This window comes from Cervus elaphus, chromosome 14, assembly GCF_910594005.1.
Source record: "Cervus elaphus chromosome 14, mCerEla1.1, whole genome shotgun sequence".
Classification (NCBI taxonomy): domain Eukaryota; kingdom Metazoa; phylum Chordata; class Mammalia; order Artiodactyla; family Cervidae; genus Cervus; species Cervus elaphus.
The window spans coordinates 66,380,755-66,408,242 of record NC_057828.1 but is presented as its reverse complement, the minus strand read 5'-3'; the positions used below and the strand labels follow the sequence as shown (position 1 = coordinate 66,408,242).

Genomic DNA, 27,488 nt, shown 5'->3' with positions numbered 1-27,488 from the left:
TGCATACAGATTTCGCAGGAGGCTGGTGTGTGGTTGGTTTGTTTGTTTTTTAATGCTTTTCTTTTGTTTATTTATTTTTGTTTGACTATTTATGGGCTTCCCTGGTGGCTCAGATGGTAAAGAATCTTCCTGGAACACAGGAGACCAGGGTTCGATCCTTGGGTTGGGAAGATCTCCGGGAGAAGAGAATGGCAATTTACTCTAGTATTCTTGCCTGGAGAATCCCCATGGATAGAGGAGCCAGCTGAACTACAGTCCATGGGGTCGCAAAGAGTCAGGCATGACTAAGTGACTAAACAGCAACAACAAATAAGTAAACTGTGGTATTAACAGCAGCACAACTGTGAGGAAAATCCAAAGGGTTTCTTTAGAAAAACAAACCAAAAAAGTCAAACCAAATAAATAAATAAATGAAAGTGTTAGTTGCTCAGTCATGTCCAACTCTGTGTGACCCCGTGGACTGTAGCCCTCCAGAATCTCCATGGGATTCTCCAGGCAAGAATACTGGAGTGGGTTGCCGTGCCCTTCTCCAACGGATCTTCCCAACTCAGGGATCGAACCCAGGTCTCCTGAGTTGCAGGCAGATTCTTTACCATCTGAACCACCGAGGAAGCCCATAAATAGTCAAAACTAAATAAATAAATAAACAAAATAATTAAAAAAAAAAACCCTACACACCAGCTGGCAGCATGGCAGCACTTGCTCAAAGTGCTCCCCCGAGGCTCAGGGTGCTCACCTTCTGCAGAGGATGCTCGGGGGTTTCTCCTGCCCTTCTCTTCATCCCTTCCACTTCCTCACTAGGACAAGCCAATACTTCTTTTTCTGAGTTCATTGTGTTTAATTTTGTTAAGGTTTTAAGATTGCTTTTCATCTCTCTTCAGACATAACTATATATATTTGGAATTGTTCATTATAGAGTTGAGGTCCAAAAATCATTTTTGCAAATAAATTAGATTTCTTTAAGATTCTTTGGATGTTTAGAAGGCTTTTTTTTCCCCACTGAATCAGAACCAAATGACTTTTACTGGATTACAGTTTATGTTTCTTTTATTGATGAGCTACTTATAATTACAATGTCTTGCTATGTAAGTTTGGAAATTTTATATATTCAAAAATATGACTATTGAAGGTATATATCAGTACTATTATTTCTCTCCATTTTACTTCTTTCTGTTAGGTTTACTCTTTCTGTGTGGTGTTTCTTAGTTTTTAGAACAATACAGATGAGACAATGGCATATAGATATTACATAATTTAGTCAGAATTTAATAGCTGAAGGATTCCAGAAGCCACTTCAGTCAATACACAGCCTACTGGATGGGATGGGATCTATCTATGGATAGTATAGTCAGATATACTTGACTTTATTTTCTATTTTTTAAAACCTGAACAAATATAAAATTCTTGACTTTATGCCAGGTATTTTGTTATTCCCACCCTTGAGATGTTACCACAAGGAAATCTCTTCATCCACTGCTTTTTGAAAATTCACCTTTAACTTCCAGGTTAATTAGACTTGAATCCTGGGTTTATCATTTACTAACTCTGTGACTTTTCTCATCCATGAAGTGGGGAGAATGTGTTTCCTAGAATGTTGTGAGAATTAAATGAAAAAATACATGTGCCTCATTTTACCAAATCCTCATCTTGAATGCTGCATTGCACCTAAAGGCTGCTGTTATGTGTTTGTACAAATAGTAGTACAGAAAAAAATGTGGTTCTTCTCAGGCTATGCTCTGATCCTCTGCTGAAGAAACCAGGGTCATTGAGTTCAAATCTGGCTCTAGTGATGCCTAAGTCTTTCTCTATCAACTATGTAGGGATGAAAGTTTCACCAGTGGCAGTGAGGTAATTTACAGAAAAATTGAACTGAGAGGTTGGTCAGAAGATTCTGGGGGAAGTGAACTTGAACACTGGGCTTTGTTGGCTTCCTTCCCATGATGCCTCCAGGAGAACATGGCAGCAACTGGAGACTGAAGCTTGCCTTAGACCAGGCCTGACCTGAGGCTGGGGAAGGAAGGGCGGTGAGAGCTTCCATTGGGCTCCTTGGCCCTGGGGAAGCCATCGCACCCTCTTTTAGGTCGAAAGGGAAGCTGCAGCTTTCTCCCTGAACTGACTGGATCTGAACTCTGTTTATGACAGTGGGTGCCAAGTCCTGTTGCTGGTTTTGTAATCCTGTTTAAGGGATACACCCTATTGAAAGCCGGGAAGAATGACTCACCTGTTGCCATATTTACCATGACCACAATTCCATTTGCTTGAACTCTGCCCTGGTTAAATGTCTCCAGGGACTGCCTTCAAAGCAATGGATGACCTTCCCCCACTTCCTCCTGGACAGGCTATTGGGCTCCTTCAGAGCCTTTCACAGCCCAGTACCAAATAGCATCTGACTCCAACCTGTTTCCAGGGCCCACTTGAGAGTGAGACTTTCCAGATAAGGATAATGAAAACAGGCCGGAAATGCCCCAAAAGACATTTCCCCAGTCTTGTCTGATTGTGTGATTCATTTTTCCAGGTAAAGTCCACATTTTACATGTTTAGTGATTAAAACTGAGGGTGAGGACAGGGTGAGGATTGCATTCAGTTATTCAGTGAGCATCACTTTATCAGTGCCGATGCCACGTGCCGTCCCGGGCTTGATGATATAAGGATGGGCAAAGACAGACGCATCTCTGTATAGACCAGACATGAGAAATAATTAATACCATAGAAATACATATAGAATTGCAACTCTGATAAGCACTAGAAAGAAGAGGTGTATGGTACCGAAAGAACTAACAACCCAGGGATCTGACCCATGTGGGAAAGTCAGGGAAGACCTTGGAAGCCTAAAATTTGGGATCTTTATCCTGCTTTCCAAAGTCACCAGGTGAAATTTGGGGCAGGCTTTTAAAAAGCTTGTGTCCCATGATGAATTAGACAAAATCTCTGCTTTAACTTAACTCAGTGTAAAGAAGAGATAAGGAACTGCACTGATGCTGTGTTACAAAAAATACGAGCGACTGCTCTGTGAAATGACACCAGGAAACCAAATCACAATGAAAGGCATTGTTTTTCAGGGAAATAGAAAGTCAGGAACTAGTCTGACTAAATCAATAACTCTTATTTTAAAACTTCACTGTTTGTCAAAATTTACCTCCCAAACCTGTGGCGTGATGGTTGACTTCCAGGCTCGTTCTGAATAGCCTTCATAGAACCAAAGGTTCTGGTGCTTTATAAGCTACTCCATGGCCCAGAAAACCAGAGAAGGTTTCCCTGTGCATTTTAAGCAACTGGAAAGACTCAGCCACTAAGACTGGAAGCAACAAAACAGCATCACTTAGAGATACTGAGGCCAAAACTGACTACAAATCCACAGTTTCTAATCTAGAATTCTGAAAATGAAAAAACTCTGAAACCTTGTTTTGTTTTTTAATTCATTTGGTGGTGCTGGCCAGTGCTATCCAAACTCCCCTCCCTTTGTTCTGACTCTCACCCATTCCAGGCACCCTGATGACTATGGGGTGCAGTTCCCTTGTCCCATGGGGACAGCTCAAGAGTCCTGGCTTCCAGGACCCACCTGAGACATGGAGCCAAGGTCACCCTCCATAGGACATCACTGGCATCCTTCTCTTTCTGCTCACACTTGTCCACTGGTCCATCTGTTTTTCCTGGGAACACTTCCTAATCCATCATCTTCACCCCTTGTCTGGAGGCCCACTGCTGGAGAATCCATCCCAAGACAGAAAATCTGACCTCAGTTTCTTTGCAGCCATTCGTGACTTGAGACTATTTCTAGCATTTATTTATCTGACTTAGTTTTGCGTTCTTATGTTTGGCTGTTAAATATTAATGTGTTTGGTTACAGGGTACTTCCCCAGACTCCACTGGGGTTATTACATAACATTCACAGTATATGCATCAGATTACCTTCTTCAAGTTTAATAAAATAAGAATTGCAAACACATTTCACCCAAAGGGTTTTAGGTAAGGGATTATGTAACTATATAAAATACTAACAAATCAAATCCAATGCTATATTAAAGGAATAATAAACCATAACCAATTAAAGTTTAAAAAAAAAGTTTGTGTCTCCTTAAATCCAGTGTCTCCATTCACAAGAAAGGCAAAGATCCTTAAGCCTCTCCATTAGAGAGAAGATAACCAAATTAGCATAAAGCTTTGAGAAGCATTAAAGAAATCAATCATTGTTAAGTGTCACTTGCTCTTCAAGGCATTGTTCAAAATTATGAGCATTTGGTTGGATATGTTTGTTCCTAAGACCTGAAGATAAGAGGTGCAGTGACCCCTGGGGGCTCTAAAATGATGTAAATGTCCATGGCTGCAGCCATTTGACTAATCACATGATGTCTATTGATATATCTAGCACTTTGAAGACAAAGCTACAATATACTCTCTACCTTTTGTAAAATATTTCCTTCTGTTTTAAACTTCATTCCAAGTACAATTTCAAAATAAGACTTAGGTGTGGACAGACAATCATCTGAGTCCCGTTGTCTGACTTTGGCTCTCTTATGCTTTTGAGACTTGGGACATGATATGTCCCTTCCTGGACCTGATTTTCCTGATATGTAAATGGGTTGATAAGAATACTGCTTCATAGGGTTGTTGTGAGGTTTAAATGAGATGTTGCGATACTGGGTTCTAGTTCAGGGCCTGAGTGGTGATGAGCACTCAGCTGAGGTGGGCCCCTTCCCTGCAGAAGTGTAATGAGTAATGAAGGTAGCAGGGACTCATTGAGGCCCCATGTATTTGTGTTACAAAGCCATATGGATCCTGGAAATGTTAGGAGCACCGAGTGTTCCTTCCCTCTGACAATAGTTTTCCATAAAAGAGATTGGAAAAAAATACCATCAGAATAGCCTCCTGTTTGCCTCTGACACCAGAAATAAGAGTAAAATAACTTGAAATGCCTCAAAAATGTGTCTTGGTACTCTTCAGTTTGCATGAGTGAATATAGATTATGAATGTGGATCCAATACCTGCCAAACAGTAGTCCCTGCCTCTTGCCCCCTCCCGCCCTCTGGAAAGAAACCCCAAATAAGCAGTGTGGGAAGGCCAGACTTACAACTTTGCAAAGCAGGTAAATTCAAGGCAAACATTTCCTCTCTCCCTCCTGAGCTGACCGGGTGTGTTATTACTGGAACCAAGACAACAGGTATTGGGTAATAGCGATGGACGGGGCAGAAATTTTTCATCAGCAGGAGCCAAGTTCTCATTCTAGGTGACTCTGTGGAAAAAAAACAGCCTTGAAGTCAGTTGGCAAATCAAACACTTCTGTCTGTTCATGTTTCTAGCCTAACTTTTTCAATGCGGAAACAAGTACTACAAGGAAAAAGGTTGAAAGCTTTTGAAAAAATCAAAATGCTTAATATGAGTTTCATATTATTCTATTTGCTGCTTCTTTTGCTTGCATGATAGACATGGTAGACATGCAAATACAGAAACAAGGCTTTTATTTTGTCATCAATTTATGTGAACACTTATTCTCTTAGTCATTCAACAAGCACATCTAACTGTTTATTATGCAGCAGGCAGATTTTGAGTGAGAAAATTTGTACATGTGGTCTGAGAAGTATAAGTGAATTTATGAAGAAAATGGGTCAGAATGTTAGAAATCACTCCTTCCCAGAAAACCCATCATGTGTGGCAGCCATCCCGTGCATGGAAATGGAATAAAGTGAACCAGCACTTTGTATGTATTTTCAGTATTTCCTTTGAGGAATTCAAAGAATAGACTCATGCTAAAGGCAATACCTGTCACAATCAAGCAAAATATGTTATTTCAGATAATTATTCATCAGTTTCTCTTTTCTAGCAGGGCAAGATGCTGAGGACCCAGGAAAGGGGGACACACATCTTCACTGCTTCCTACTCTTATTCCCTTCCTGAGGGACAGCTGTGTCATCCATAACCTTCAGCAGCCATCTCACTCCTTTGATCTGTGACTCCTAGACCAAAAAAATTACAAATAGTTCTGAAGACACGTCATACTGTTTCATACCTCTCTGCCTCCACATGTAGTGTTCCTCTGTCTGGAATGTTCTGCCTACCTTCCAGCTCCCTCTAGATACCTGCTTATTCTTCAAATCCCTGTTCAGGCTTCTCATCGTTTGCCTCCTCCCGCAGCTTACCAGCAGCTTTCTCCTCTCTGGCACTTGGAAACCTTGCTATACATCCACCACTGCAGATATCATGCTCAATTACAGTTATTTGTACAGATCATCCCTGATTTATGATGGGATTATATCCCAGTAAACTTACCATAAATTGCATATATTGGAATTGAAAATGCAGCTAATATACTTAACCTATCATTGCGGTTGAGTCTAGCCTACCTTCAACATGCTCAGAACACCTACATGAACCTACAGTTGGGCAAAGTCTTCTAACACAAAGCCTACTCAATAATAAAATTTTGAATGCTTCCCTCGTAGCTCAGTCGGTAAAGAATCTGCCTGCAACACAGGAGACCCGGGTTCAATTCCTGGGTCAGGAAGATCTCCTGGAGAAGGAAATGGCAACCCATTCCAGTATTCTTGCCTGGAGAATCCCATGGACAGAGAAGCCTAGCAGGCTACAGTCCATGGGGTCACAAAGAGTCAGACACGACTTAGTGACTAAACCACCACCACCACATGTAACTGATTGAATGTTGGACTGAAAGTGAAAAGCAGAATGGCTGTCTCTGTATAGAATGGCTGTCAGTGTATCAGTTGTTTACCTTCCTGATCCCGTGGCTTATTGGGAGCTGCAGCTGCCGACCCTGCCCAGCATCACAAGAGAGTATTTTACGGCTTATCACCAACCCAGGAAGAGATCAACACTTGAAAAGATACTCAACACCGCTCACTCTTAGAGAAATGCAGATCAAAACTACAATGAGGTATCACCTCACACCAGTCAAAATGGCCATCATCAGAAAAATCTACAAACTATAAATGCTGGAGAAGGTGTGGAGAAAAGGGATCCCTCTTGCATTGTTGGTGGGAATGTAACCTGGTATAACCAGTATAGAGAACCATATGGAGGTTCCTTAAGAAAACTAAAAATTCAGAATTTGAAGTATGGTTTCTATAGAATGGGAAATGCTTTAGCACCATCATAAAATCGTGCCATTGTTCAGTCAGAAACCATCTGCACACCTCTGTTTTTCATTAAACTGTGTTGTTTTCCAGCACGTGCTATGATGTTGGCACAGAGGAGTTGCTTAGGAGATACAGAGGTGTCTGTTGGACTGAGAGCACTATACAGGTGTTTTTACATTTCTTATTAGAAATTTTATGGGAAACCAACCGTTCAACAAATATTTGTTGTGCACCTACTACGTGCTAAGCCTCTCTCAAATGCTAGGCACAGAGCAGTGACCAGAACAAACAAATGACCTGCCATCATGGTACTTAAAATCTTCATCTCAAACTGATGGTCACGAGCTCAGCTAAAAATTCTGTTTCTAGGGAAGAAGAGGAAAAACGGATACTGAGACAATTAGCAGTCTTTGCCACACTGTTCTTTGCTTTTTTCTGTGTTTAAATGGGCATGTGACTAATAGGGCCCACATGGGGTCTGACTGATAAGATGGCGATTATGTCGACCTGGCAAACAAAGAATAAAAGCACAGTGATCCGTGAGACTGGCCAAATTGCCCAAATGGCATCCTGTTTTCTCACTGGCAATCTTCTCAAAGCTGCGAGACCGCCAGATTCCAGACCTCCAGCTGCGTGACCACAGGACTCAACTACAGGCTAAAAATTAGCCATCCCTTCAGAGAATTGTTCATTGGTGGGGTATAAGAAGGACACCATCAGAAAGGGGAGATGCCAGTTCTCCTTAAGAGGCAGTCACCCTCTCTTTTCCCTCTAACAAATTTCCCTTTTCTTGCCTGACTACCCGGCTCACTCTCTTTTTCTCTGCACTCGCCTTACAGTGACTTCTTTGATTGATAAAAAATGGTAGACTGTGGTAATTCTGGTTTCTTTAACTTAAATGCTTAAGTTGAATTTTATCATGCATCTTAAGAGCCTGTTGAAACAGCTGTCCTTTTTCTTATTTGGGGCTTCCCTGGTGGCTCAGATAGTTAACAATCCGCCTACAATGCCAGAGGCCCGGGTTCAGTCCCTGGGTTGGGAAGATCCCCTGGAGATGGGAATGGCAACCCACTCCAGTATTCTTGCCTAGAGAATCCCATGAACAGAGGAGCCTGGCAGGCTGTGGTCCATGGGGTCGCAAAGAGTTGGACACGACTGAGCAACTAACACTTTCACTTTCTTATTTGAGTGTGTGTGTGTGTGTGTGTGTGTGTGTGTGTGTGTGTGTGTGTGTTGGAGATGGTGAGGGAGAGGCCAGATTTCAAAATAAGTTATTGAAAACTCCAGATGCTGTTGTCTCCTCCCAATAACCCACTGTTAGGTATGAACAGCAGGTGTTTTTATTCCATTTTACAGGTGGAAAAATTGGAGCTCAAGTAAATTAATAAAGATGAGAGAGCTAATTGGCAGAAGAGCCATGTCTTCTGACTTGATACTTTTTTATTTGGTTAAGGATGTGGTTAGTTATATAATCTAGCAAGTAACTCAGGCTCACTGGGTGACTGAAATATTTACTGTTGTTTTTAACTGCAGTTGTCTCTAGAAATAAGTGAATCAAAGTAAACCTTTCTGTATAGAACCTGGCCCCTTCTTTCAGCATTCTCATGATCCTCCACTCAAATACCCACCTTTCCTTTACATGTTTTGCCCAGATCAGCCAGTGTTCCTCTTCACACGGAGACTGGATCCTGGTGCTGAGATTTCCCATCGTGCTTCGTTGAGCCCACCCAGTCCTTGGGCTGTGACTTTCTCTGTGGTCACCCTGGCTCCAGTTCCTCATGACGTGATGTTTAATGTTTCTGTGTTTGGCTAGGGCATTTCCCCACCAGGGCTGAGGACCGACAGTTTATATCAACAGCCCCTCCTAGCTCCTTGGCTGAGAACTAGCCCTCCTTGCATGCTGGTGACTGCACCATGTTCTTGGGTTGCATCTGTTCCTGTCATTTACAGTCAGGACATTCATATAGCAGAGTAAAGGGTCTCTTTGTTGCATTGGAACAGAAAACTGAGGGTTTCAGAAATTAAGAAAAATACTTATCAGTGATGAAGTGGAAGTGAAAAGAGAGCAAGCTTTGGGAGAGAGTCTCTAATCTCAGGTTCCTCACCCTGTAAAATGAGGTTAATAATATCTACCTTGAGAATTACAGTAAGAGTTAGAGATATAGATAGGAAATGTCCAGCGTAGTGCCCAGAACATAGTGGATTCTCCAAAAATGAGAAAGAATAAAATAAAATCTATTTTCTTCACTTTCCATAATAATTAAAATTTGGGCAACAATCCCAAGGGAAATGAAAAATACATGTTCATACAAAAACTTGTACTTGAAAGTTCATAGCATTGTTCTTTAATAGCTAAAAAGTGAAACAACAAACTTCCATTAACTGGTCAATTGATGAACAAAATGTGGTCTATCCATACAGTGAATGTTGTTCAGCCATGAAAAGGAATGAAGTACTGATACATACTACAACATGGATGGATTTTGAAAACATCATGCTAAAGAAAGAAATTAGATACCAGAAGGTCACAGTTGAATGATCCCATTTCTATGCAATCTCCAGAAAATGCAAATCCATAGAAACAGAAAGTAGACAAGTGGTGACCAGGGGCTAGAGAGAGAGGATGATGAGAAGCGGCTGCTAACGGGTACAAGGCTTCTTTTGGGGTGATGAAAATGTTCTGAAATTAGATCATAGTAATGGTTGCATAGCTCTATGGGCACACTAAAACCACTGCATTATATACTCTCAAAGGGTGATACTAGGTGTGTGAATTATAGCTCAATAAAGCTATTATTTAAAAATAGGAGCAGGACTGAATATGCCTTAGTTGCTCTGGGAAGAGATGTTATAAATGGCGTTTGTGCAAGTATACCTGTGTGCTTACCATATGTGTCGGTGTTTTTTCTTTTTTCTAATAGTGACTCTATTGCTATTAGACTAGCTGAGAGAATTATTTAGACCTTGCTCAACCTGTGCATGTCAGTCTTTCTTTGTCCCTGAAGATGCTTGCTGAGTATGTGGAAGCAGGACAGTGATATTACTGCTATCCTCCCAACCATACCTGAAATATTTAATTACTGAAATATGTGCCCTGAGCATGTGCAGATGGATGGACAGTGGTTGTTAAGAGCTGAGATAATGTGGTCTTTGTGTTGGGTCCCTGGTTTCCACAGAGCGCCTCCCATGCTGGAATGTATTTATGGCATTTCAGCCTAATAGGTTAAAAGAGGCTTTTATCTCTAAACCTGAATATCTGGCTTTTCTTAGGAAAGCCTAGCATTTCTGGGCACACTTTCTAGCATGGCAGCAATCAGAGGGAGTCTGCGTGTGCCTCTGCCTTACAGTTCTCCTTTCACACCGTCCCCTCAGACCGGGCCCATTTCACTCCTGTATGCAATCTGTGCTCAGCCTTTGTAGGCATTTGGGTTGGACTGGGGAACATCATCCTGCAATTGTTCATTTATCCATTCATTAAACTGACGATTAGTGCCTGCTTTACATGGTAAACTCTATTAGGTGCTGGAATAGTCCTGTCCACAGGGAAGAGGGTCAGGTAACGGAGAAGGACAGGAGCAGTACAAGAGCAGGTGCAATGTTGGGAGTACGGGCAGGGAATCGATGTGTGGTTACAGGTCTGGGGGTGGGAGGTTCAGGGCTCCTGGAGAATGTGTCCCTGGATAGGGTGGTATCTTCTCTTTAGTATCAGAACTTTAGTTTTTGGCCCATCGAAGAACATTTCACTAGTAATTCCATTTCTTCAGGGCATAGCCACAAATTAAGAAAACTTAATAGAATTGGAAAATACAACAAGGAAAAGAGGAAATAAAGAGTAGGTGAAAAGGAGTGGGAAGAAGAATAAACAAAGGAGAAAGAAGAAAAACAGGAAAAAGGGTCCTTAGACAAATGAGAAACATTTATCTTGTCTCAGATGCTGCCACTGATGCTTTCATGAAATGCCAAGGTTTTTGACTCCAAGGAAGATTATGCCAAAGGGAACTTCAGCAAAGGTTATAGGGAACTAATGAATCTTCCCATTTTTCTTGTTTTATTTCTTGTCATCCTTTCATGTTGAGATGTTCACATTGATTAATGTGCTTCATCAGGCAGAGAACTCCTTCCAGTTTAACAGGTGGGCATCACTGTCTGTGGGTGTGTGCAGTGAGGTGTGCGGTGGGGTGTGTGAGCTAGTGTTGGAAGGGGTATCAAAAGGCCTGAAGGAAAAGTTCAGGCTCTAACCCCCACCATATGTATGGCTTCAGCAAGACATAACCTCTCATCCTCAGCTTTCTCATCTATGTGTGTGTGTGCGCTCAGTCGTTCAGTCATGTCCGACTCTTTGTGACCCCATGGACTAAAGCCCACCAGGCTCTTCAGTCAATGGGGATTCTCCAGGCAAGAATACTGGAGTGGGTAGTATATCCCTTCTCCAGGGGAGCTTGCCGACTCAGGTATCGAACCGGGATTTCCTACATTGCAGGTGGGTTCTTTACTAGCTGAGCTACCAGGAAAGCCCTAACATGGAGAAATAAAAAGAACGTCTATCTTAGCTAATCATGAAGCTCAAAATGGGACAGTGTATGACATACAGGGGTGACAGGTTCTTAACACCAAGAGACGAAAATCTAGCTCACGATCGAAAGTATCAAGGAATGGTCTATTTGTAATATGTTTAATTAAGTTCATCCTGCTTTTACTAAAGTGATAATGGGCTTTTGAATTCACCATTACCTGGTCAATCTGCAAATTTTAACCACGCCTCTTTCTTGCTGTTTAGGAGTGCGATTGGTTACTTGGTTGACTCCCTTTCCAGAATTAGCATTTCTTTTTACATCACTCTTACTCAGCCTTTAGATGTAACACCTATGATTGTTTCTGAGACTGAATGGTTCATACTGAGGAAGGACACCAAGACAGTATAAATATTTATTTGTTGCTGAGGAGGGTTTCATGAGAAGTGAATTTTCCTGATTTGTTAGTTCATTAGAAAGAATTGCTACGAACTGATTTGGTAGGATCTAGGAGAAGACTTTTGTTGGAAGAAATTCCCAACTTCCAGTTCCTATCTGTATCCTGAAACATAGTCACAGCTAGTCCACCCAGCAGACAGAGTCTAGTTTTTTAAACAATGGTACACAGTAGCCAGGAGGCCAGAATCCATCTTCATATTTGCCAAGTGGCCAGGCATGTCTCTTCCCACCTTGGCAGGACAGCAGCTGGTGATCCTGTCCCCGAGAGCACAGACAGTGGTGGGGCTTGATGACATGCCCTTTCTTGAAAATGAATTTCACTAGTTGCTTCTAAAAGTGAAATTTTATTTGTAGGTGGAGCTCTTTATTTTCTACACCAATGAGTCTTCCTTGCTGGATGAAAACATGAGGCAATTAAGAGGGCAATTCAGATTTTGAAGTCTCAAGTTGGAAAATTCATTTTTTGCCAACTCGCTAGTCATGGCATTGAATGGTCCAGGTGGCGACTAACTTTGTTGTTCATTCCATCACAGCTCCCTTGAGCCTCTTGCAGGTTCCAAGACAGCAAAGATCAATCACTGCACAGCATTGCCCTCCTCCTGCCCCACTGACTGCAGGCCTGTTGCTCTGTAGCATTGGAAGTCTAGACTTTCTGGGGTGGCAGGAAAGCTGAGAACATTCCCTGAGGGTCAGTGCAGATGGAGGTGATCAGGAGTACCATGTCCTCAGTGTCTGTGTTCCACTTGCAGAGTGGTCCAGTCTGCATCTTTAATTTGGCTCCAGTGGCCCCACACTTAGTAATGTGAGTTTAGCTCTCACAACCTCAGTAGTTCTTATAAAAAGAAATGAGCCAGTTGCAATTATTTCAAATTGGCTACTTGTTTAGGAGCCAAGACTGAGGAATGAAAACTGACCTTCTAAAACAAGGAGGAAAGTCAGTGTGTTTAGACGTCGCCAAAGAAACCTCAGTTTTATTTTTGGCCACAGCCAAATAGGAAGGCTTGGTCACTCTGCAGACTTGTTTATCTGCCGGTCTGCTGCAGGGGCTCTTGCTTTCCCCTGTAACAAGTGACCACGCACCTGCTGGCCCGGGGACTTCATCAGCCAAGAAAATCCCTATACATGCTGTTGACTGAATTTGCAGTATGTGCATGCGGGCATACCAAGTTGCTCAGTCGTGTCTGACTCTTTGTGACCCTTTGGGCTGGAGCCTGCCAGGCTCCTCTGTCCATGGGATTCTCCAGGCAAGAATACTGGAGTGCACTGCCATGCTCTCCTCTAGGGGATCTTCCTGACCCAGGGATTTAACTGGAATCTCCTGAGTCTCCTGCATTGGCAGGTGGATTCTTTACCACTGAGCCACCTGGGGAGACTGCAGTATGTGTTTACTGCTGTCCTAATCTGACTTTGAACCCAAGACTCATGGGCCTTTGCTGACAAGGCCCAGGTAGGGAAGAGGAAGAAGCAAGAGGAACCAGAAGCAGAAGCAGAGAGGAAACGGACTTGCAGTTTTATGGTGAGCCGTGACCTAGACTCCCTCCTGAGGCCATATGGATGTTGCCCCTGTATCTGCCAGCTCTTCCATTTCAGGTGCCGCCAGCTCCAGAGAAAGCCAGCAAAGACTAATGGACAGAGAGGGGACCAACCATCAGCATCACAGCCGTACCAGGGCCACGGTTCTTCTGAAGGTGGAGGAGGGAGACCTCTTAGTGGCCGGCAGGTTCCAGTACTCCTGGGACTCCAGGTCGCTCTCCCAATGAGGCCTTCAAAGAAAATTAATTACATGAGGATTGGCACAGCTCCAGAGCTGAGCTCTCCTTGCTATGTCATTGGGAGCCGGAGTGATGATTGAATGTGACTCTCTACTCTGGTTGGGAGAATTGAGGCCAAGATTGAACAGGCTTCACTTCCCAGGAGCCTGGTGTTCCAGCCAGTACCTGTTTGTGCTTCATGAACAGTGGTGTTCCAGTCTGATTGGTGAAATCACCAATCCCTGTGTATCACTTTGTAGGTCACCTCTCCAGGTGTATCTTCACATCATTCCTTGCTTTCTTCAGGGAATCCTCTAGTGATGTCCATTACCTCTCCGGGTGCTTTTCTTGCTCTCATTGGGAGTAGATGACAGACTCATCTTCCGTGGGACTGGAAGGAGCTGTGGGTTTGAGAGAAAGCCTCGGCTTCTCCTGCACACTCTGTGTCCTTGATGGATAAATCCGTCTAGCTGCAGAGTTTTGTGTGTCCTGCAGCTGGTGGGGCTGTAGGACGGGTCAGGCTTTGCACCATTACATTTTCTACAGGGCTCTGAAAATAGAACCTTTAACTCAGGCCTCAAGTTTCCTCAGGGAGCTTGCATCTGGGTCTTTGCTCTGTCTCTCTCTCTCCAACCCTCTGAAGACACCAGTGCATGCTTTCATGATTATGTATTTGAATGGAAACACATTTTCATCAGAGGGATTAAAAAGCAGCAGTTAGAAGTGTCTGCCTGGATTTCTGTTTATTTGCCTTCACCAGGGGAGTGGAGGAGCAGGGCGGAGGTCTCAAGGGGGCGGAATGCAAGCCCTCCTCAGTGGCCTGGAGCTGGCCCCTCTGTTGTTCCTCTGGGACAAGGCAGGAGACTGGCCGTGTGCATCAAAGACGGGTGTGGATGGACCTGCAACCACAGTGGGAGGACTTGCTCATTTCCTCAGAAGCCTGAGAACAAAGAGAATCTGAACAATTGGGGGAAGTAACTGTATAGGAAATATTTAAAACTTAATCAGGAGAGTATTCAAAGTCTCTGCCTCTACTTTTAATTAGACACATCTATCTTTGCAGATTCCACGCAGCTAATTTCTCAGGATGTTTGGCAGGAGTGGATACTTAGGCAGAGTTTGGAGTTGTTTAGTCTGTACACCAGGAAAGTAAATTTCATACGATGAAACCTTTGTTAAAAAAATTAGGAGGAAATGCATCAACGAGTAGGGAGGGCGTAGAGAACGTCAGTCCCATGTAATGCAGAAGCAACGGTCAAGGAAAGAAGTAGATGCTGTCTGAAGTTGCCTACACTGTAAGCATTTGGAAGTAATATGGAATTCTTAAAACTTTTGGCTCACGCTGCAGTCAAGATTCTGGGGGTTGGTTTTGTTTTAAGTTACTCTTACCCATAATACTCTGAGTGAAGAAGAATGTGCATTAGAGCGGGTTCTCAGTTTCAGGACTTGCTCTACATGTGCTACGTCTACCGTGAGACAGAGTGGTTTGACAATCCTAGTGCCCTTCTTGGCTATGATGCTGGGCTTTGGGGGCTGTGGCCGTGTGTGACTGTGGATGTGGTTTTTGCTGATAAGCTGTGCTTCTTGGCACAGCTGCAAGCTGGACAGGGTCTGTGTCTCCCCCCCCACGTTGCTTCCTGGCCCATTTTCCCGCCTGCTTGTTCTCCCCAACCTTTGTCCCCCGATACTATCAGCTACACACATCACCTCTTTTCCTTCCAGAAAATAGTCCCCGTGGGTCTGTGGGTCTCTCCCTCCTAGATCTTGTTTCGAAGAAAGGAGCTGCTTCTTATCTAATTTTCAGAAAAGACTTGAAAGTAGATTGAATTGGCCATTGGCATCACCTCCTGATCCTCTATTTTTTGAATAATGTTTTAAATAAGGATGGTTTTCATTCAAATATCCATTTTGTGAAATAAGATTTTCAAATATTAGTCATACCCCTCTGTCTTTCATTTTTCTCTACCTTGTGACGTAAGTTACATATCATCATGTTACTTGGTGTTTTATAGAAGTTTATTCTCTGTGTAACACGGCCTTTCACTATGTTTTGCTTAACAGTTGGTTTTTTTTTTTTTCTCTTGCATGCATTTCTCTTAAAGATTTCTCATCCTCTCTTAACGATTTCACTTGTTACTTTTGGAGCAGCTCTGACTCCCAAAAGCTCAAGTAGGAAGAATAAAAACCATTATAGATTGAGTTCAACAAAATCCTATGTACTGGATTGCTATAAATGGAAGAAGTGACCACTGTTTACATCTCTTTATTTGCTCTTGTCAAGGCCATGCTCCCAGGGAACCACCACTGCTGTTAATGCCAATAGCTTTCCCTCACAGTAGGAACTGCTGAATTGCCAATAAAGTATAAACATTTTTACTCTCACTTAAGTGTCTCAGATACCTCTATTTTCCCATGACTCTTCCTTTCCCATTTGTCCTCCATTTCTTCCTTCCTTCCTCCCTTCCATCCTGTTTTAATTTTATTCAGTGTGGTTTTAAAAAATCAGGAATAGTGTTGAATTTTGACTAATGCTTTAGGATTTTTGTAGCATATTCATTGAAAGATAACTGGTCTGTAGTTGTGTCTTTATCAGGTTTAGGTATCACTGTTGCACTTGCATTATTAAAAGGACTTGAAACAAGCCACATAACTTTGGAAGTAGCTAAGTGTTAAGATGGGCTTTCCAGACGGCTCAGTGCTAAAGAATCCGCCTGCCAATGCAGTAGACAAAGGAGATGCGGGTTCAATCCCTGAGTTGAGAAGACCCCAGGAGGAAATGGCAACCCATTCCAGTATTCTTGCCTGGGATTCCCATGGACAGAGGAGCCTGGCAAGCTGCAGTCCACGGGTCACAGAGTTGGACATGGCTGAGTGCGCACGCACGCACACATACTGTTAAGATATCTGGTAGAATTTCCCTATGAAACCATCTGCGTCTAGTGTTTTCTTTTGTTTCTTCCTTTATTTCTTCCAAGAAAACTGTTCTCTTTAAGTTTTATGTTTATACTGGAATCAATTTTGCTAACATGCATCTTGCTAGGATATCTTCTATTATATCTAGTTTTCAAATTTATTTTTCATCAAGTTATATGAATTAACTGCATATGATTTTTTTAAAAAAATTCTTTCATGTCAGTCATATTCTCTTCATCTTTGTCTTTTCTTATTTTTAATTTTTGTGTTGTCTGGGTTGTATTAACTAGTGATTGTCTTTTGTTGATTTTTTACTTAAAAAAGTAACATTTCTCTTGTTTATTAGGTCTGCTTTTTCTCTGTTTTCAACCTCATGACTTTCTACTTTTATCTTTATGCTTATTTGTTTTGTTGCTCTTTCTCTAGCTTTATGGAGTAGGAGTTTAAGTCATTAATTTTTATTGATTTAAGGATAAAAAACTGAATTTTCTCTGACCACTGCTTTAATTGTATCCCTCAGTTCTGATCTCTAGTGTTTTTATTATTTATCTTTATAAGTTCTAAAGTTGATTTGTATTTCTTTTTTCACTGAATAGTTGTTTAATAGAGAGTTTTAATGGAATTTTGGAGGTTTTATTACTAATTTTTGATTTTATGAAGTGACCAGAGAATGCTATAAATATTCCAATTTTGTAAAGCTTTCTTCATAATGTAATTGTTGGTCAGTTTTTGTGAATATTTCATGTGCACTTGAGAAAAAAGTAGAATCTCTATTATTGTGTTCCATAGATTCTTTACATATTTACTTTTTTCCCCTTTGCACTTTCTTTAACTGAAAATGGTATATTAACACCTCTTATTATTGGTGCTTGTTTTACCTTTCTATACTTTCTGCTATATAGGGGTTGGCAAACCACAGCTTGTAGACCTGTTGCCTATTTTCGTAAACAAATCTTTACTGGAGCACAATAATGCTCATTCATTCATGTGTTATGAATGACGGCTTCACTGCTACAATGACAGAGTTAAGTAGTTACAACAGAGAGTATATAGCCTACAAGCCTAAAATAGTCACTGTCTGGCTTTTGAAGAAAAGTTTGCCAACCCCTGTACTATATATAGGTACATGGATATGCACATTTATTATATGGTTGATGTGAATGACATTATTTAGCATTATTATTATCATTACAATTTTTTTCCTGTCATGTTTAATAATTTTGGCCTGAATTCTGCCTTATTTGATGTAAAGATTGCAACCCATGTTTTCCTTCTTTCTTTTCCAATTGACTGGCATATCTGTTCATTTTGGGGTGTTCTAAGTAGCTTTGTTTGTGATACATTATATTATTCATACCATGTGTTTGCTTTATGAGACTGTTTGAAAATATTTTTGTTTTATAAATGACTTAAACTGCTTTTTAAGTGAATCAGTTTGTTAAACTTTCAAGATAGATCAAAAACAGATTTTACATACATTGTTTGTAGACTTCTGAAGGTATTCTATCTTGTGTAAGTAATGGTAGAGTTATCTGAACTAAACAGGTGAAGATACCTTGGACTTTGAATTTTATACTAAGAACTGTTATTGTGACTTTCCCCTCTACTGTGTGTGATTAAAACAACATTGATTAAAAATTTTGTGGGACTTGAAAATGCAACTGAATTATTGCTTAAATTGAGAGTTGCTGTTATGAAGTTAAAAGGTAGATACCTAAAAATTGGATAATTAAATTAAAACAATTTAGTTTCCAATTAAAACAAATGGAAAACTTTCCAAGAATATTAGTTAACTAACCCATTCATTTTACACATATACTGTTTTTTAGATTGACTCTACTATTGACCAAGTCCTGCTTAAGGATCTAATGACACAGAGATGGTTGAAAGCCGTATCTCTCGCTTCAGAAATTGTCTAGATTGGAACACAAGGGAGTCATTTTCATGTACACGGTGTCTAGAACTGGCCGTTCTTTCAGTTTATCTGGAGTCTTTTGGCTTCCTCCTCTGTCTTTGGATGATGTAATAACTGAACTGTGTGGTGCTTTCTCATGCAGGGCGGCCACTGACCACAATGTGGATAATACAACAGAAATACTCCGGGAGTGGCTGAAAAATGTACAGAAAGCCTATCACTATGTGGAGTGGAGGCCTATGGATGAACCTGAGTGAGTAGCAGAGAACATTCTGTGAACTCATTATTTACCCTTCCCCCGCTTAATCAGTTTTTCGGTCACTTAGGCTTCCAATCTTAGAGACACATGTGATTTTCCATTGTCTTTTGTCTCTGTATCTGATAGTAAGTTACAAAGACCTGCTGTTTCTTCCTTTGACAGATCTTTGTATTTCTTTTCCTCTTTACTCATGCAACTACCGGCCAAGTTCAGACTCTCATCCGTTCTCAAGTGAATTAACACAGTAGTGTATGTTTTAAAATATTGATATTACTTATTCAGACTTTGAGTATTAACCTTTTATACTTGAGGGATCATAGTGAAAGTTTGTATACTTCTTATTTATACCTTGCTTTTTCACCCATCGTATGTTGGTAATTGTGCCATAGCAACAGTTAAGGAATATCTCATTATTTTTGTGACTGCAGAGTATCCACTGATGGGTGAACCATAATTATTTAATCATCCTCCTACTAATGGACATTTACATTATTTCCAGTCTTTACCCTAGCAATTTTTTTTTTTTTTTTTTTGGCTGCACTGCACAGCATGCAAGATTCTAGTTCCTGGACCAGGGATTGAACCTGCGTCCCCTGCATTGGCAGTGCAGAGTCTTAATCACTGAACCACAGGGAAGACCCTACTGCAGCAATTTCTTAGTTGCTTTTATCTTTAAAATGATACTGTATACCACACTGTCAAATCAATCTACCTAAAATATTAATGATGGCCTTTCATTTCTTTGTTGAAAAAACTTCAGTGACTCTCTACTGCCTACAGAATGAAGTTCAAATGCCTGATTTGAAATATTTCATAAATATTTTTAAAATATCCATATCTTTACACCAATATTTCCTAAAAGAAAACTGCATTATCCAGATGTTCCTTTTATTTATTCAACCCCAGGCTTTCCTTCCCTTCTTTGTGATAACCTTTATCCCAAATTCTACCTGCTACCAAGAGCTGTGGCTAATCATTCCAGTTACAAATTTCTACCTTCTCTCAACACTTGATTGCTTATTTCCTGTAGCATCTTGTTTGGCACAACAATAAACAACAAACATTGACTATCTAATTCATGCATTTTTTTCTGTTTTATTTTTTACACAGGGGCTAAAATGTACAAATACTTTATGTTTCACTCAGTGCTAAGTTCTTGTAAGCACTAAATTTATACTTGTTGAATAAACAAATGAGTGAATGAGAATATGAATAAATATATTTCAAACTTACTACTCTAAATGTTCCCCAGGCTACTATAGTTCTAGATTAAGGAACTGTAGAAGTGGGATGCAGAGAAGGCAATGGCACCCCACTCCAGTACTCTTGCCTAGAAAATCCCATGGACAGAGGAGCCTGATAGGCTGCAGTCCATGGGGTCACAAAGAGTCGGACACGACTGAGCGACTTCACTTTCACTTTTCACTTTTATGTATTGGAGAAGGAAATGGCAACCCACTCCAGTGTTCTTGCCTGGAGAATCCCAGGGATGGGGTCGTACAGAGTCGGACACAACTGAAGTGACTTAGCAGCAGCAGTAGCAGAAGTGGGATGAATTGAGCTGCTGAAATTTTTCCCAGGATAAGTCATTTATTGGAAGCTGAATGTGTATTTTAAAAATAATAAATGCTGTTCCAGAACAAATTTTTGTTCTTTTAGTCTCTCACTGTATAATATTTTTTAATTACATGTACATATATATGTATCTACATATATGTCTCAATCTCAGCATATGGTCTATAGATGGAGCAAACCTTAACAATCAAATGTGGACACTGTCAAAGATTCTGAACACTTTTTTGGAGTTACTTATAATGGAATTTGGCCCAGTTAGAGTGGCCCAGAAAAACTCTATGTACCTCTCCCGCATCCTGGTAATTTTCTCCATAACCAGATTTTGACTAAATATATTGTATGCCAAGGTCAGTGTGAGAAATATCAGAGAAGGTATTTTTAGGGGCAACATATTCAGAGAAAAAAAAACAAACAAACAGGAATTCCACTGATTTTTGTAGAAACGATTGGGGAAAACATTTCAAAGACTTCCTGTGTAATAAACAGTTTTTTTAATCTTATTTGTATGGTTATGGTCTCTTTTTTGTGGTTTCTCTTTTACTGAGGCAAATGTCCTGCCAGTATGCAGCTACAAGGACTTGAAGTGGTGGCCAGTTTGGGGCCCCTGTGACTTTCTCAATGTCCGTACCAGGTGGGGGCTTTCAGAAAGGTTCTTAAGGGTGAGCCAACCCAGCTGCCTCCATGTCCGTGGATGAGTCCTGGCGACCTTATGGGTGTTGAGAGACATTCCAGCATTGTATATTTGCTCCGTGATCTCACTCCATCTGGGGGAGATCAACGTGTTGGACTCTGTAGAGTCCTTTACTGAGACTTGACCACAGAAAATAAACCTTTGTTTTTCCCGGGAAGCTCCTAATTTGATGCTGTAACATTTTCAAGTGTATCTGATGGCTGAATGTATGAGAAAGTGTCTAGGAATATGAGCTTTGGGGTTATGCTTAGATTCAAATTCTGGCTATACCCCTTATTAATGGCGTAATGTTAAGCAAATGACTTAACCACTCTGACCAATTTCCTCGGCTGTGAAGAGGGGAGAGTGGTATCACTTACATCATAAAGAGTGAATTCTAATGAGAACTGAAATATTGGGTCAGCCAAAAAGTTCATTCGGGTCTTCCCATAAGATGTGCAGAAAAGCCCAAACAAACTTTTTCGCCAGCCTAGTGTTTCATATAAAGATTCCTGTGTATGGGAAGCAGCAAATTACTTAATCTCTCCTTGCTCCAATTTCTTACGTGTAATGAGGGGATAATGATAACCATAATAGTATCGATTTCCTAGGGTTACTACTGGAAGATAAAATGGATTAGTACATAGTGCCTGCAATATATAAGCACTCAATAATTATTAGCCATCATCATCATCACAATTATTATTATAGGTCTTACCCTGATGAAATTGGACCAAAGCACTGGCCTGCCTCCCGTTTTGCCCACGTGATGAAACTACGACAGGCAGCCCTTCGAACTGCGAGGGAAAAATGGTCAGACTACATTCTGGTAAAAACAGATGTTTAATTTCTTGACAACTGTTATCTAGAATGTGTCCAAATCAATTGTCAATAATCTAGGACGGTGGGAGCAATCAAATGTCCTTTTTTAGGCCTCTCCTCTTCAATGTTCTAATAAAGGCACAAGAAAGAATCTGTAGAACTTAATATCGGGAGACCCGGATTTCATCTCAGACCCATTCCTCACATGCATTTTTAGTGAGTTAGCAAATAAGCTCCTGAATTATTCTATCTCTTTATTGTAGTAAACATGAAAAACCCTAAATCTTTTTAGTTCAGAGGGAATGCTGTAGGTAAAGCAATGTAAAAGGTCTTAACTTCTCGGGACTTCCCTGGTGGTCCAGGGGCTAAGACTCTGAGCTCTCAATGCAGGAGGCCCGGGTTTGATCGCTGCAGCGTGAAGGTCAACTAGATCTCACTAAAGACCCTGCATGCCTGCATGCCACAACAAAGATCAAGGACCCACACACCGCAGCTAAGACCCGGCACAGCCAAATAAATACATTACAAAAAATTTTTTTTAAAAGGTCTTAACTTTTTAGAAGAGTTTCAGGGATATGAGAAATTAATTACATAAAAATAGTCAAATTAACAGCCCTGAAATGCTGTTCCTTTTGGCTCCTGAGTGTTTGCGGACCAGCACCTCTTGCTTGGATTCCTAGTTGTTCCTAATTATGCTGGACCCTCCTGGAGAATTTCTCTCCATGAAGAGGTTCCGTTACTTTCCTTAGAACTTCCAGAGTGGTCCAGAAACATGCTGGCCTTGATGATTAGGAATCCATGTTCTATCCCATCCTTGTCCTCCCGGAACCTGGGTCTCCGTTGGAAAGGACAGGTCCCTGAGCAGTAAGGAGCTGCAGTCCCTGCTCTCATTTGAAAACTGATAGAGTCTTCTTTCCCCACAAGTTTATGGCAACCGAGTTCTTCCTCTGTGCGCACCCCCACAAATCCATTTAATTCTTTTGGCAAGCCTTTTTCAATACAACACTAGAAATACGACCAACGAAACAAAGGCAGTGATGTTTCATAAAACTAATGGACGTCTGTTCTCTGACTCCTAAAGGGAACACTTTTGACCTCCTTCAGCCTCTCAATCACAACAGAAATCAGCCCAGTAGTTTATCGCACTTCCACTTTCAATATGGATAATTTCATAGAATTTGCAGTTGTGCTGATATTTTACATAGCATAGCTGTTTAAATGTCTTTGAAGTGTACAAGTGCTGAGCCAGAAAATTTTGGGTGAAGAGATTGACTATCAAAGGAATGAAAGCTTCTGAGGTTTTGCTTTCTGTGTGTGGGGGAAATATACATAACATAAACTCTACCATCTTAATTTTTAAAGTGTACAGCTCAGAGTGATTATTTTATGTAATAGAAACTGTTACACTGTCCCTGTAAATGAATGTGTTAACACGGATTTCTGATGAGAATGGGAAATAGCTTCACTACTATATAATATACTTTAAACAAACAATCTAATTGCAGCATTAAGAGAGCATTCATGGATTCATCTGGGGCCAGTTTGACATTACTATAGACAACCTAAATAGGTCTGTTCATTTACACTTAGAATGAGCACACAACAAATGTGAATAAATCTTTTAAGGGCTTGAGACCCATTCGTATCTTATACTTATCAAGGTGTCATTGAGTTCCAGTCTAGTATTTGCCCAACGATAACACCAATTCATTGCTCGATACCTTATGCGGAGCTAAACACATGAAAGTTAGACTGGATGCATTTTGCCTGAATGAAAGTCATCCAGCCCCAAGGGGTTTCCATGAGAAAAACATGGATAGCTGGTTCTGTATGTCATGGGCAAGTTTCCATGATCCTTTGGCAAGTGTTAGGTTACTCTTATACCCATTACTGAAAAGTACCTTTTCATCTGATGTTGTCCTTTTCTTTTCCTAGTTTATAGATGTTGACAACTTCCTGACTAATCCGCAGACCCTCAATCTACTGATCGCAGAAAACAAAACCGTTGTGGCCCCAATGCTGGAGTCTCGGGGCTTGTACTCTAACTTCTGGTGCGGAATCACACCTCAGGCAAGTCTGCTGGTTAACAAATTAAGACTATGAGTTTTAACACGGCAGCCACCGGTCAACAGTAACCCCGTGAATCTTTTTCTGATTTTCTCCTTTGAAACACGCATATCATTGTGTTACTAGAGCAAGGATTTTCAGGAAAGGAGGTAAATCCATGTCCAATGCCAGAGCCCAAAGAGCTCTTCTGTATTAATGAATTGTGAAGACATTATTCTAATGAGTTTAGGATTAGAAGCTTTAAATTAACCAGTAACGCTTACTGGGATTTGTACTTCTCCCTGATTCAGAGATTTTCAAAAAGTTAAATATTTTTGGTCATTAAAACTCACACGAGAACACTGTAAAAAACTGGAAATGGAAAAAAAGTTTTTTAAAAAACATCATGTTAATTGCTCCCATTCTAACATCATAGATAACAGATTACATGTTTTTAACTATATCATCAAGTGGCTATTATGCAATTTACTTAGCCTTTCTTTTAGTTTAAAAACATTTAAGTTGTTTGCAACTTTTAACTGTTATAATAACCATCATGATTAACATAAAATTTTCCACATTTAATATTATTTCCTTGGGACAACTTCTAAGAAGTGGAATTAGTGAGTTAAAGAGTATTAAACATTTTTAATGACCCTTGATATGTTGCCAAATTTATTTCTAAAGAAATTGAATAATTGGAACTACTGTGGTAGATGTTTTTACAAAATTTAAGTTAAAAACAATATTTTAAATTTCCATCATCTCTCTTTTCTATTGTAAAAATCTTCAAAGTCTAGCTAGAGAGGAGTTGCAGTGAATGTTTATGGCTGATTGTATTTCTGATTCTTTAGTTAATACATTAAGAGAGATAAACTGATAAATGTAATATATATCAATGTAGGCTAAAGATGCTCTAAGGGAAAAAGTGTATATTAGGTGTGTTCTCATGCTCAAAGAGCTAAATTTTCAGTCCCTGTTTTATATTTGGTTTGGTTTTGGATGAAGAAAGAGGCTAATGGTGTGCTGGTAAACACTTAGTGGTGGCTCTCTGTAGGGAAAACCCCTGATTGCTAGCATTTGCCAGTTTTCATGGTGTCAGTGCTCCCACTGTGCAAATATTGTTTAAGCTGAGGGGAAGGTTAAGTAAATTGAAGTACAGTCACGTGATATAATTATTAAGCACATGCAAACTTGCTGTTCGTGGTCTACTTAGAATGGTGGGTATTAGCATGATTTTTGTTTTTGCAGATTTTAAACTATCAACATGACAACTGCCTTGCAAACTCCCTGAAAATTTAAGTCCATGGCTCTTGCACACAACTAGAGTGGGCATTGTTCTTTTGTTACAAATATTTCCTGCAGTTCCAAGGGATTTTGAGTGTATGTTATCCACATCTCTTTCAGAGACACATTAAGTTCATATTTAGAAAAGCCAATCAGTTCCTTAAGGAGAAGATATTATATTGAATTTAAGTTCATACATTCTCAGTTAATAATCTGTAGCACTTAACATGGCAGCATCACTCTAGGGTGTTTTTAATGAGTAATGCACTGAATGCACTGACACCAGCATCGAGAGTGGATTATCCTCAAAACTGTGGCCTTCCGGTTTCTGTTGTCTTATTTGCTTTAATATTAAAAGCTCACTTACTTTGCACGGTGAAAGTAAAATCTAGGCAATTTTAGGGAAATTCTTATTCATGTCTGTTTCTGGCTTTCTGCCGTCTTCAGTCAGGCTTCTGCAAAGGCAGGAACAGAAACAGCCAGTGACTTCATAAGCTTAAGTCAGGCCTCGGTGTCCAGTGCCTTTAAACACATTCAAAACAACATGACCTCGGTTATGTCTGGCCACTGAGTAGGAATGATTACCAACAATATTCAGTTTATGTGGAAAAAGAGACGCATCTGTTGCCTCCACCTCTCTGCAGGAAGCATATGAAGTCTCCTTCTCCCCTTCCTTCTCTGCTTCCTTCCTCCCTGTCCCCGGGGTATTCCATGATTCATCCTCATGAATTTTCCAAGCTCCTCAGTCTGAGAATATTGTTCCTAAGTAGTCTAGAACTTTGTATTTGGTGTGTGTTCTTAGGCAGTTCCTCTAACGAACCAGTTTTCCCTTTATCCCTTGGAAGAATTCTTCTATCCCTTGGAAGAATACTAGTAATACTAGTAAGAATACTAGTAAGATGTTAAGTAATCTTTGTTAAAGGCTAATAAAAAATTGTGGAAATAATAATCCTTCATCTAATGCATTACAGTTTCCAAGGTATCTTCACAGACCGGATCACATGTGATCCCTTCTACAACCATGGGAGATCAACAGATTGGTTTTTACCCCCTCTTTTCAGGAGGAAAAACTTAGGCTCGAAGAGGTGAAGCATGGGGTCAGATTGATCAGCTAGGTGGTTAAGATGATGCTAAGACAGGTATCTTCTGAGGCTTCATTTGTGATCCTTCTACCTTATCACGTGGTCAGTGTGAGCATTAGCTGGACTAGAACACTAGTCTGGACGCTGAAAGAAATGACGAAGAGGCTGCAGTGCCTACCACGTGGGTACTGACACCACTGCAGATAGTGTGACCCCCAAGTAATGTGACTGATGAAGGAGTATGGGAGAACTTGTGCAAGTAATGGGTATCGTGCCCTTCAGAGTGCTGGCCCTGTGAAGTTTTACACTCATTCCATGAGCCTGCTGTTGCCTAAAATGTATTTTAAAATGCCTTTCCAAGCTTCTACATGCTTTAAAGTATATTTTGTCAAGACGCATCTTCATCTTCTTTGGAATGGATTTGAGCTTTAGCAATAGTCGAGTTACATAACTGGTGCCACTGGAGTGTAGAGCTCCAGTGGATTCTGCACCTGTATGGGCTGAAGCTGGGATTGTCCACTTACTGCTATGTCTCCAACATCTCACACAGCTTGGATTGCGGTAGGCATTCAGGAGATGTTTGTTGAATGAACAGTTGAGCTTGGAGGGAAAGCAAGCTGGGTTACTCCAAACTAGTGTGTTCAGAACCACACAGTAAGGGCATTGGTCATCCTATATACTTGCCCGGAGGGAACTTTCAAAGAGGAATCCCCCAAAAGCATGCAGCAGTGACAACTCCACCAGAATAGTGAATAAATAATTGCATTGAAAGAAGGCCCCATTTATATGTTTAAGTACTGCATGTTTAGTTAAAAATACAGACTGAAGTAAGTCAGAAAGGAGGGCTTCCCTGGTGGCTCAGCGGTAAAGAATCCGCCCGCAGTGTAGGAGACGCTGGTTTGATTCCTGGGTTGGGAAGATCCCCTGGAGAAGGGAATGGCAACTCACTCCAGTATTCTTGCCTGGGAGATCTCATGGACAGAGGAGCCTGGTGGGCTGCAGTCCATGGGCTTGCAAAAGAGCTGGACATGACAGCAACTAAACAACAAGTCAGAAAGAGGAAAACAAATACCATATATTAATACTCAGTATTGCATATGTATGGGATCT

At 40.8% G+C, this 27,488-nt stretch overlaps 1 protein-coding gene across 2 annotated transcripts in view; it reads left to right on the top strand.

Annotated features, from left to right (window-relative positions):
* COLGALT2 (collagen beta(1-O)galactosyltransferase 2) overlaps positions 1–27,488 on the top strand; it is a 115,423-nt gene that overhangs the window by 50,747 nt on the left and 37,188 nt on the right. Inside the window, exons 1-4 of one of the 2 annotated variants that reach the window (XM_043923538.1) lie at positions 15,085–15,104; positions 18,780–18,890; positions 21,853–21,970; positions 23,899–24,033. In XM_043923538.1, the coding sequence (XP_043779473.1) occupies positions 18,877–18,890; positions 21,853–21,970; positions 23,899–24,033 (267 nt within the window). In that variant the 5' untranslated portion in view covers positions 15,085–15,104; positions 18,780–18,876. Of the gene's footprint in view, positions 1–15,084; positions 15,105–18,779; positions 18,891–21,852; positions 21,971–23,898; positions 24,034–27,488 lie in introns of those variants that run through there. The other variant, XM_043923537.1, reaches the window with a different exon arrangement.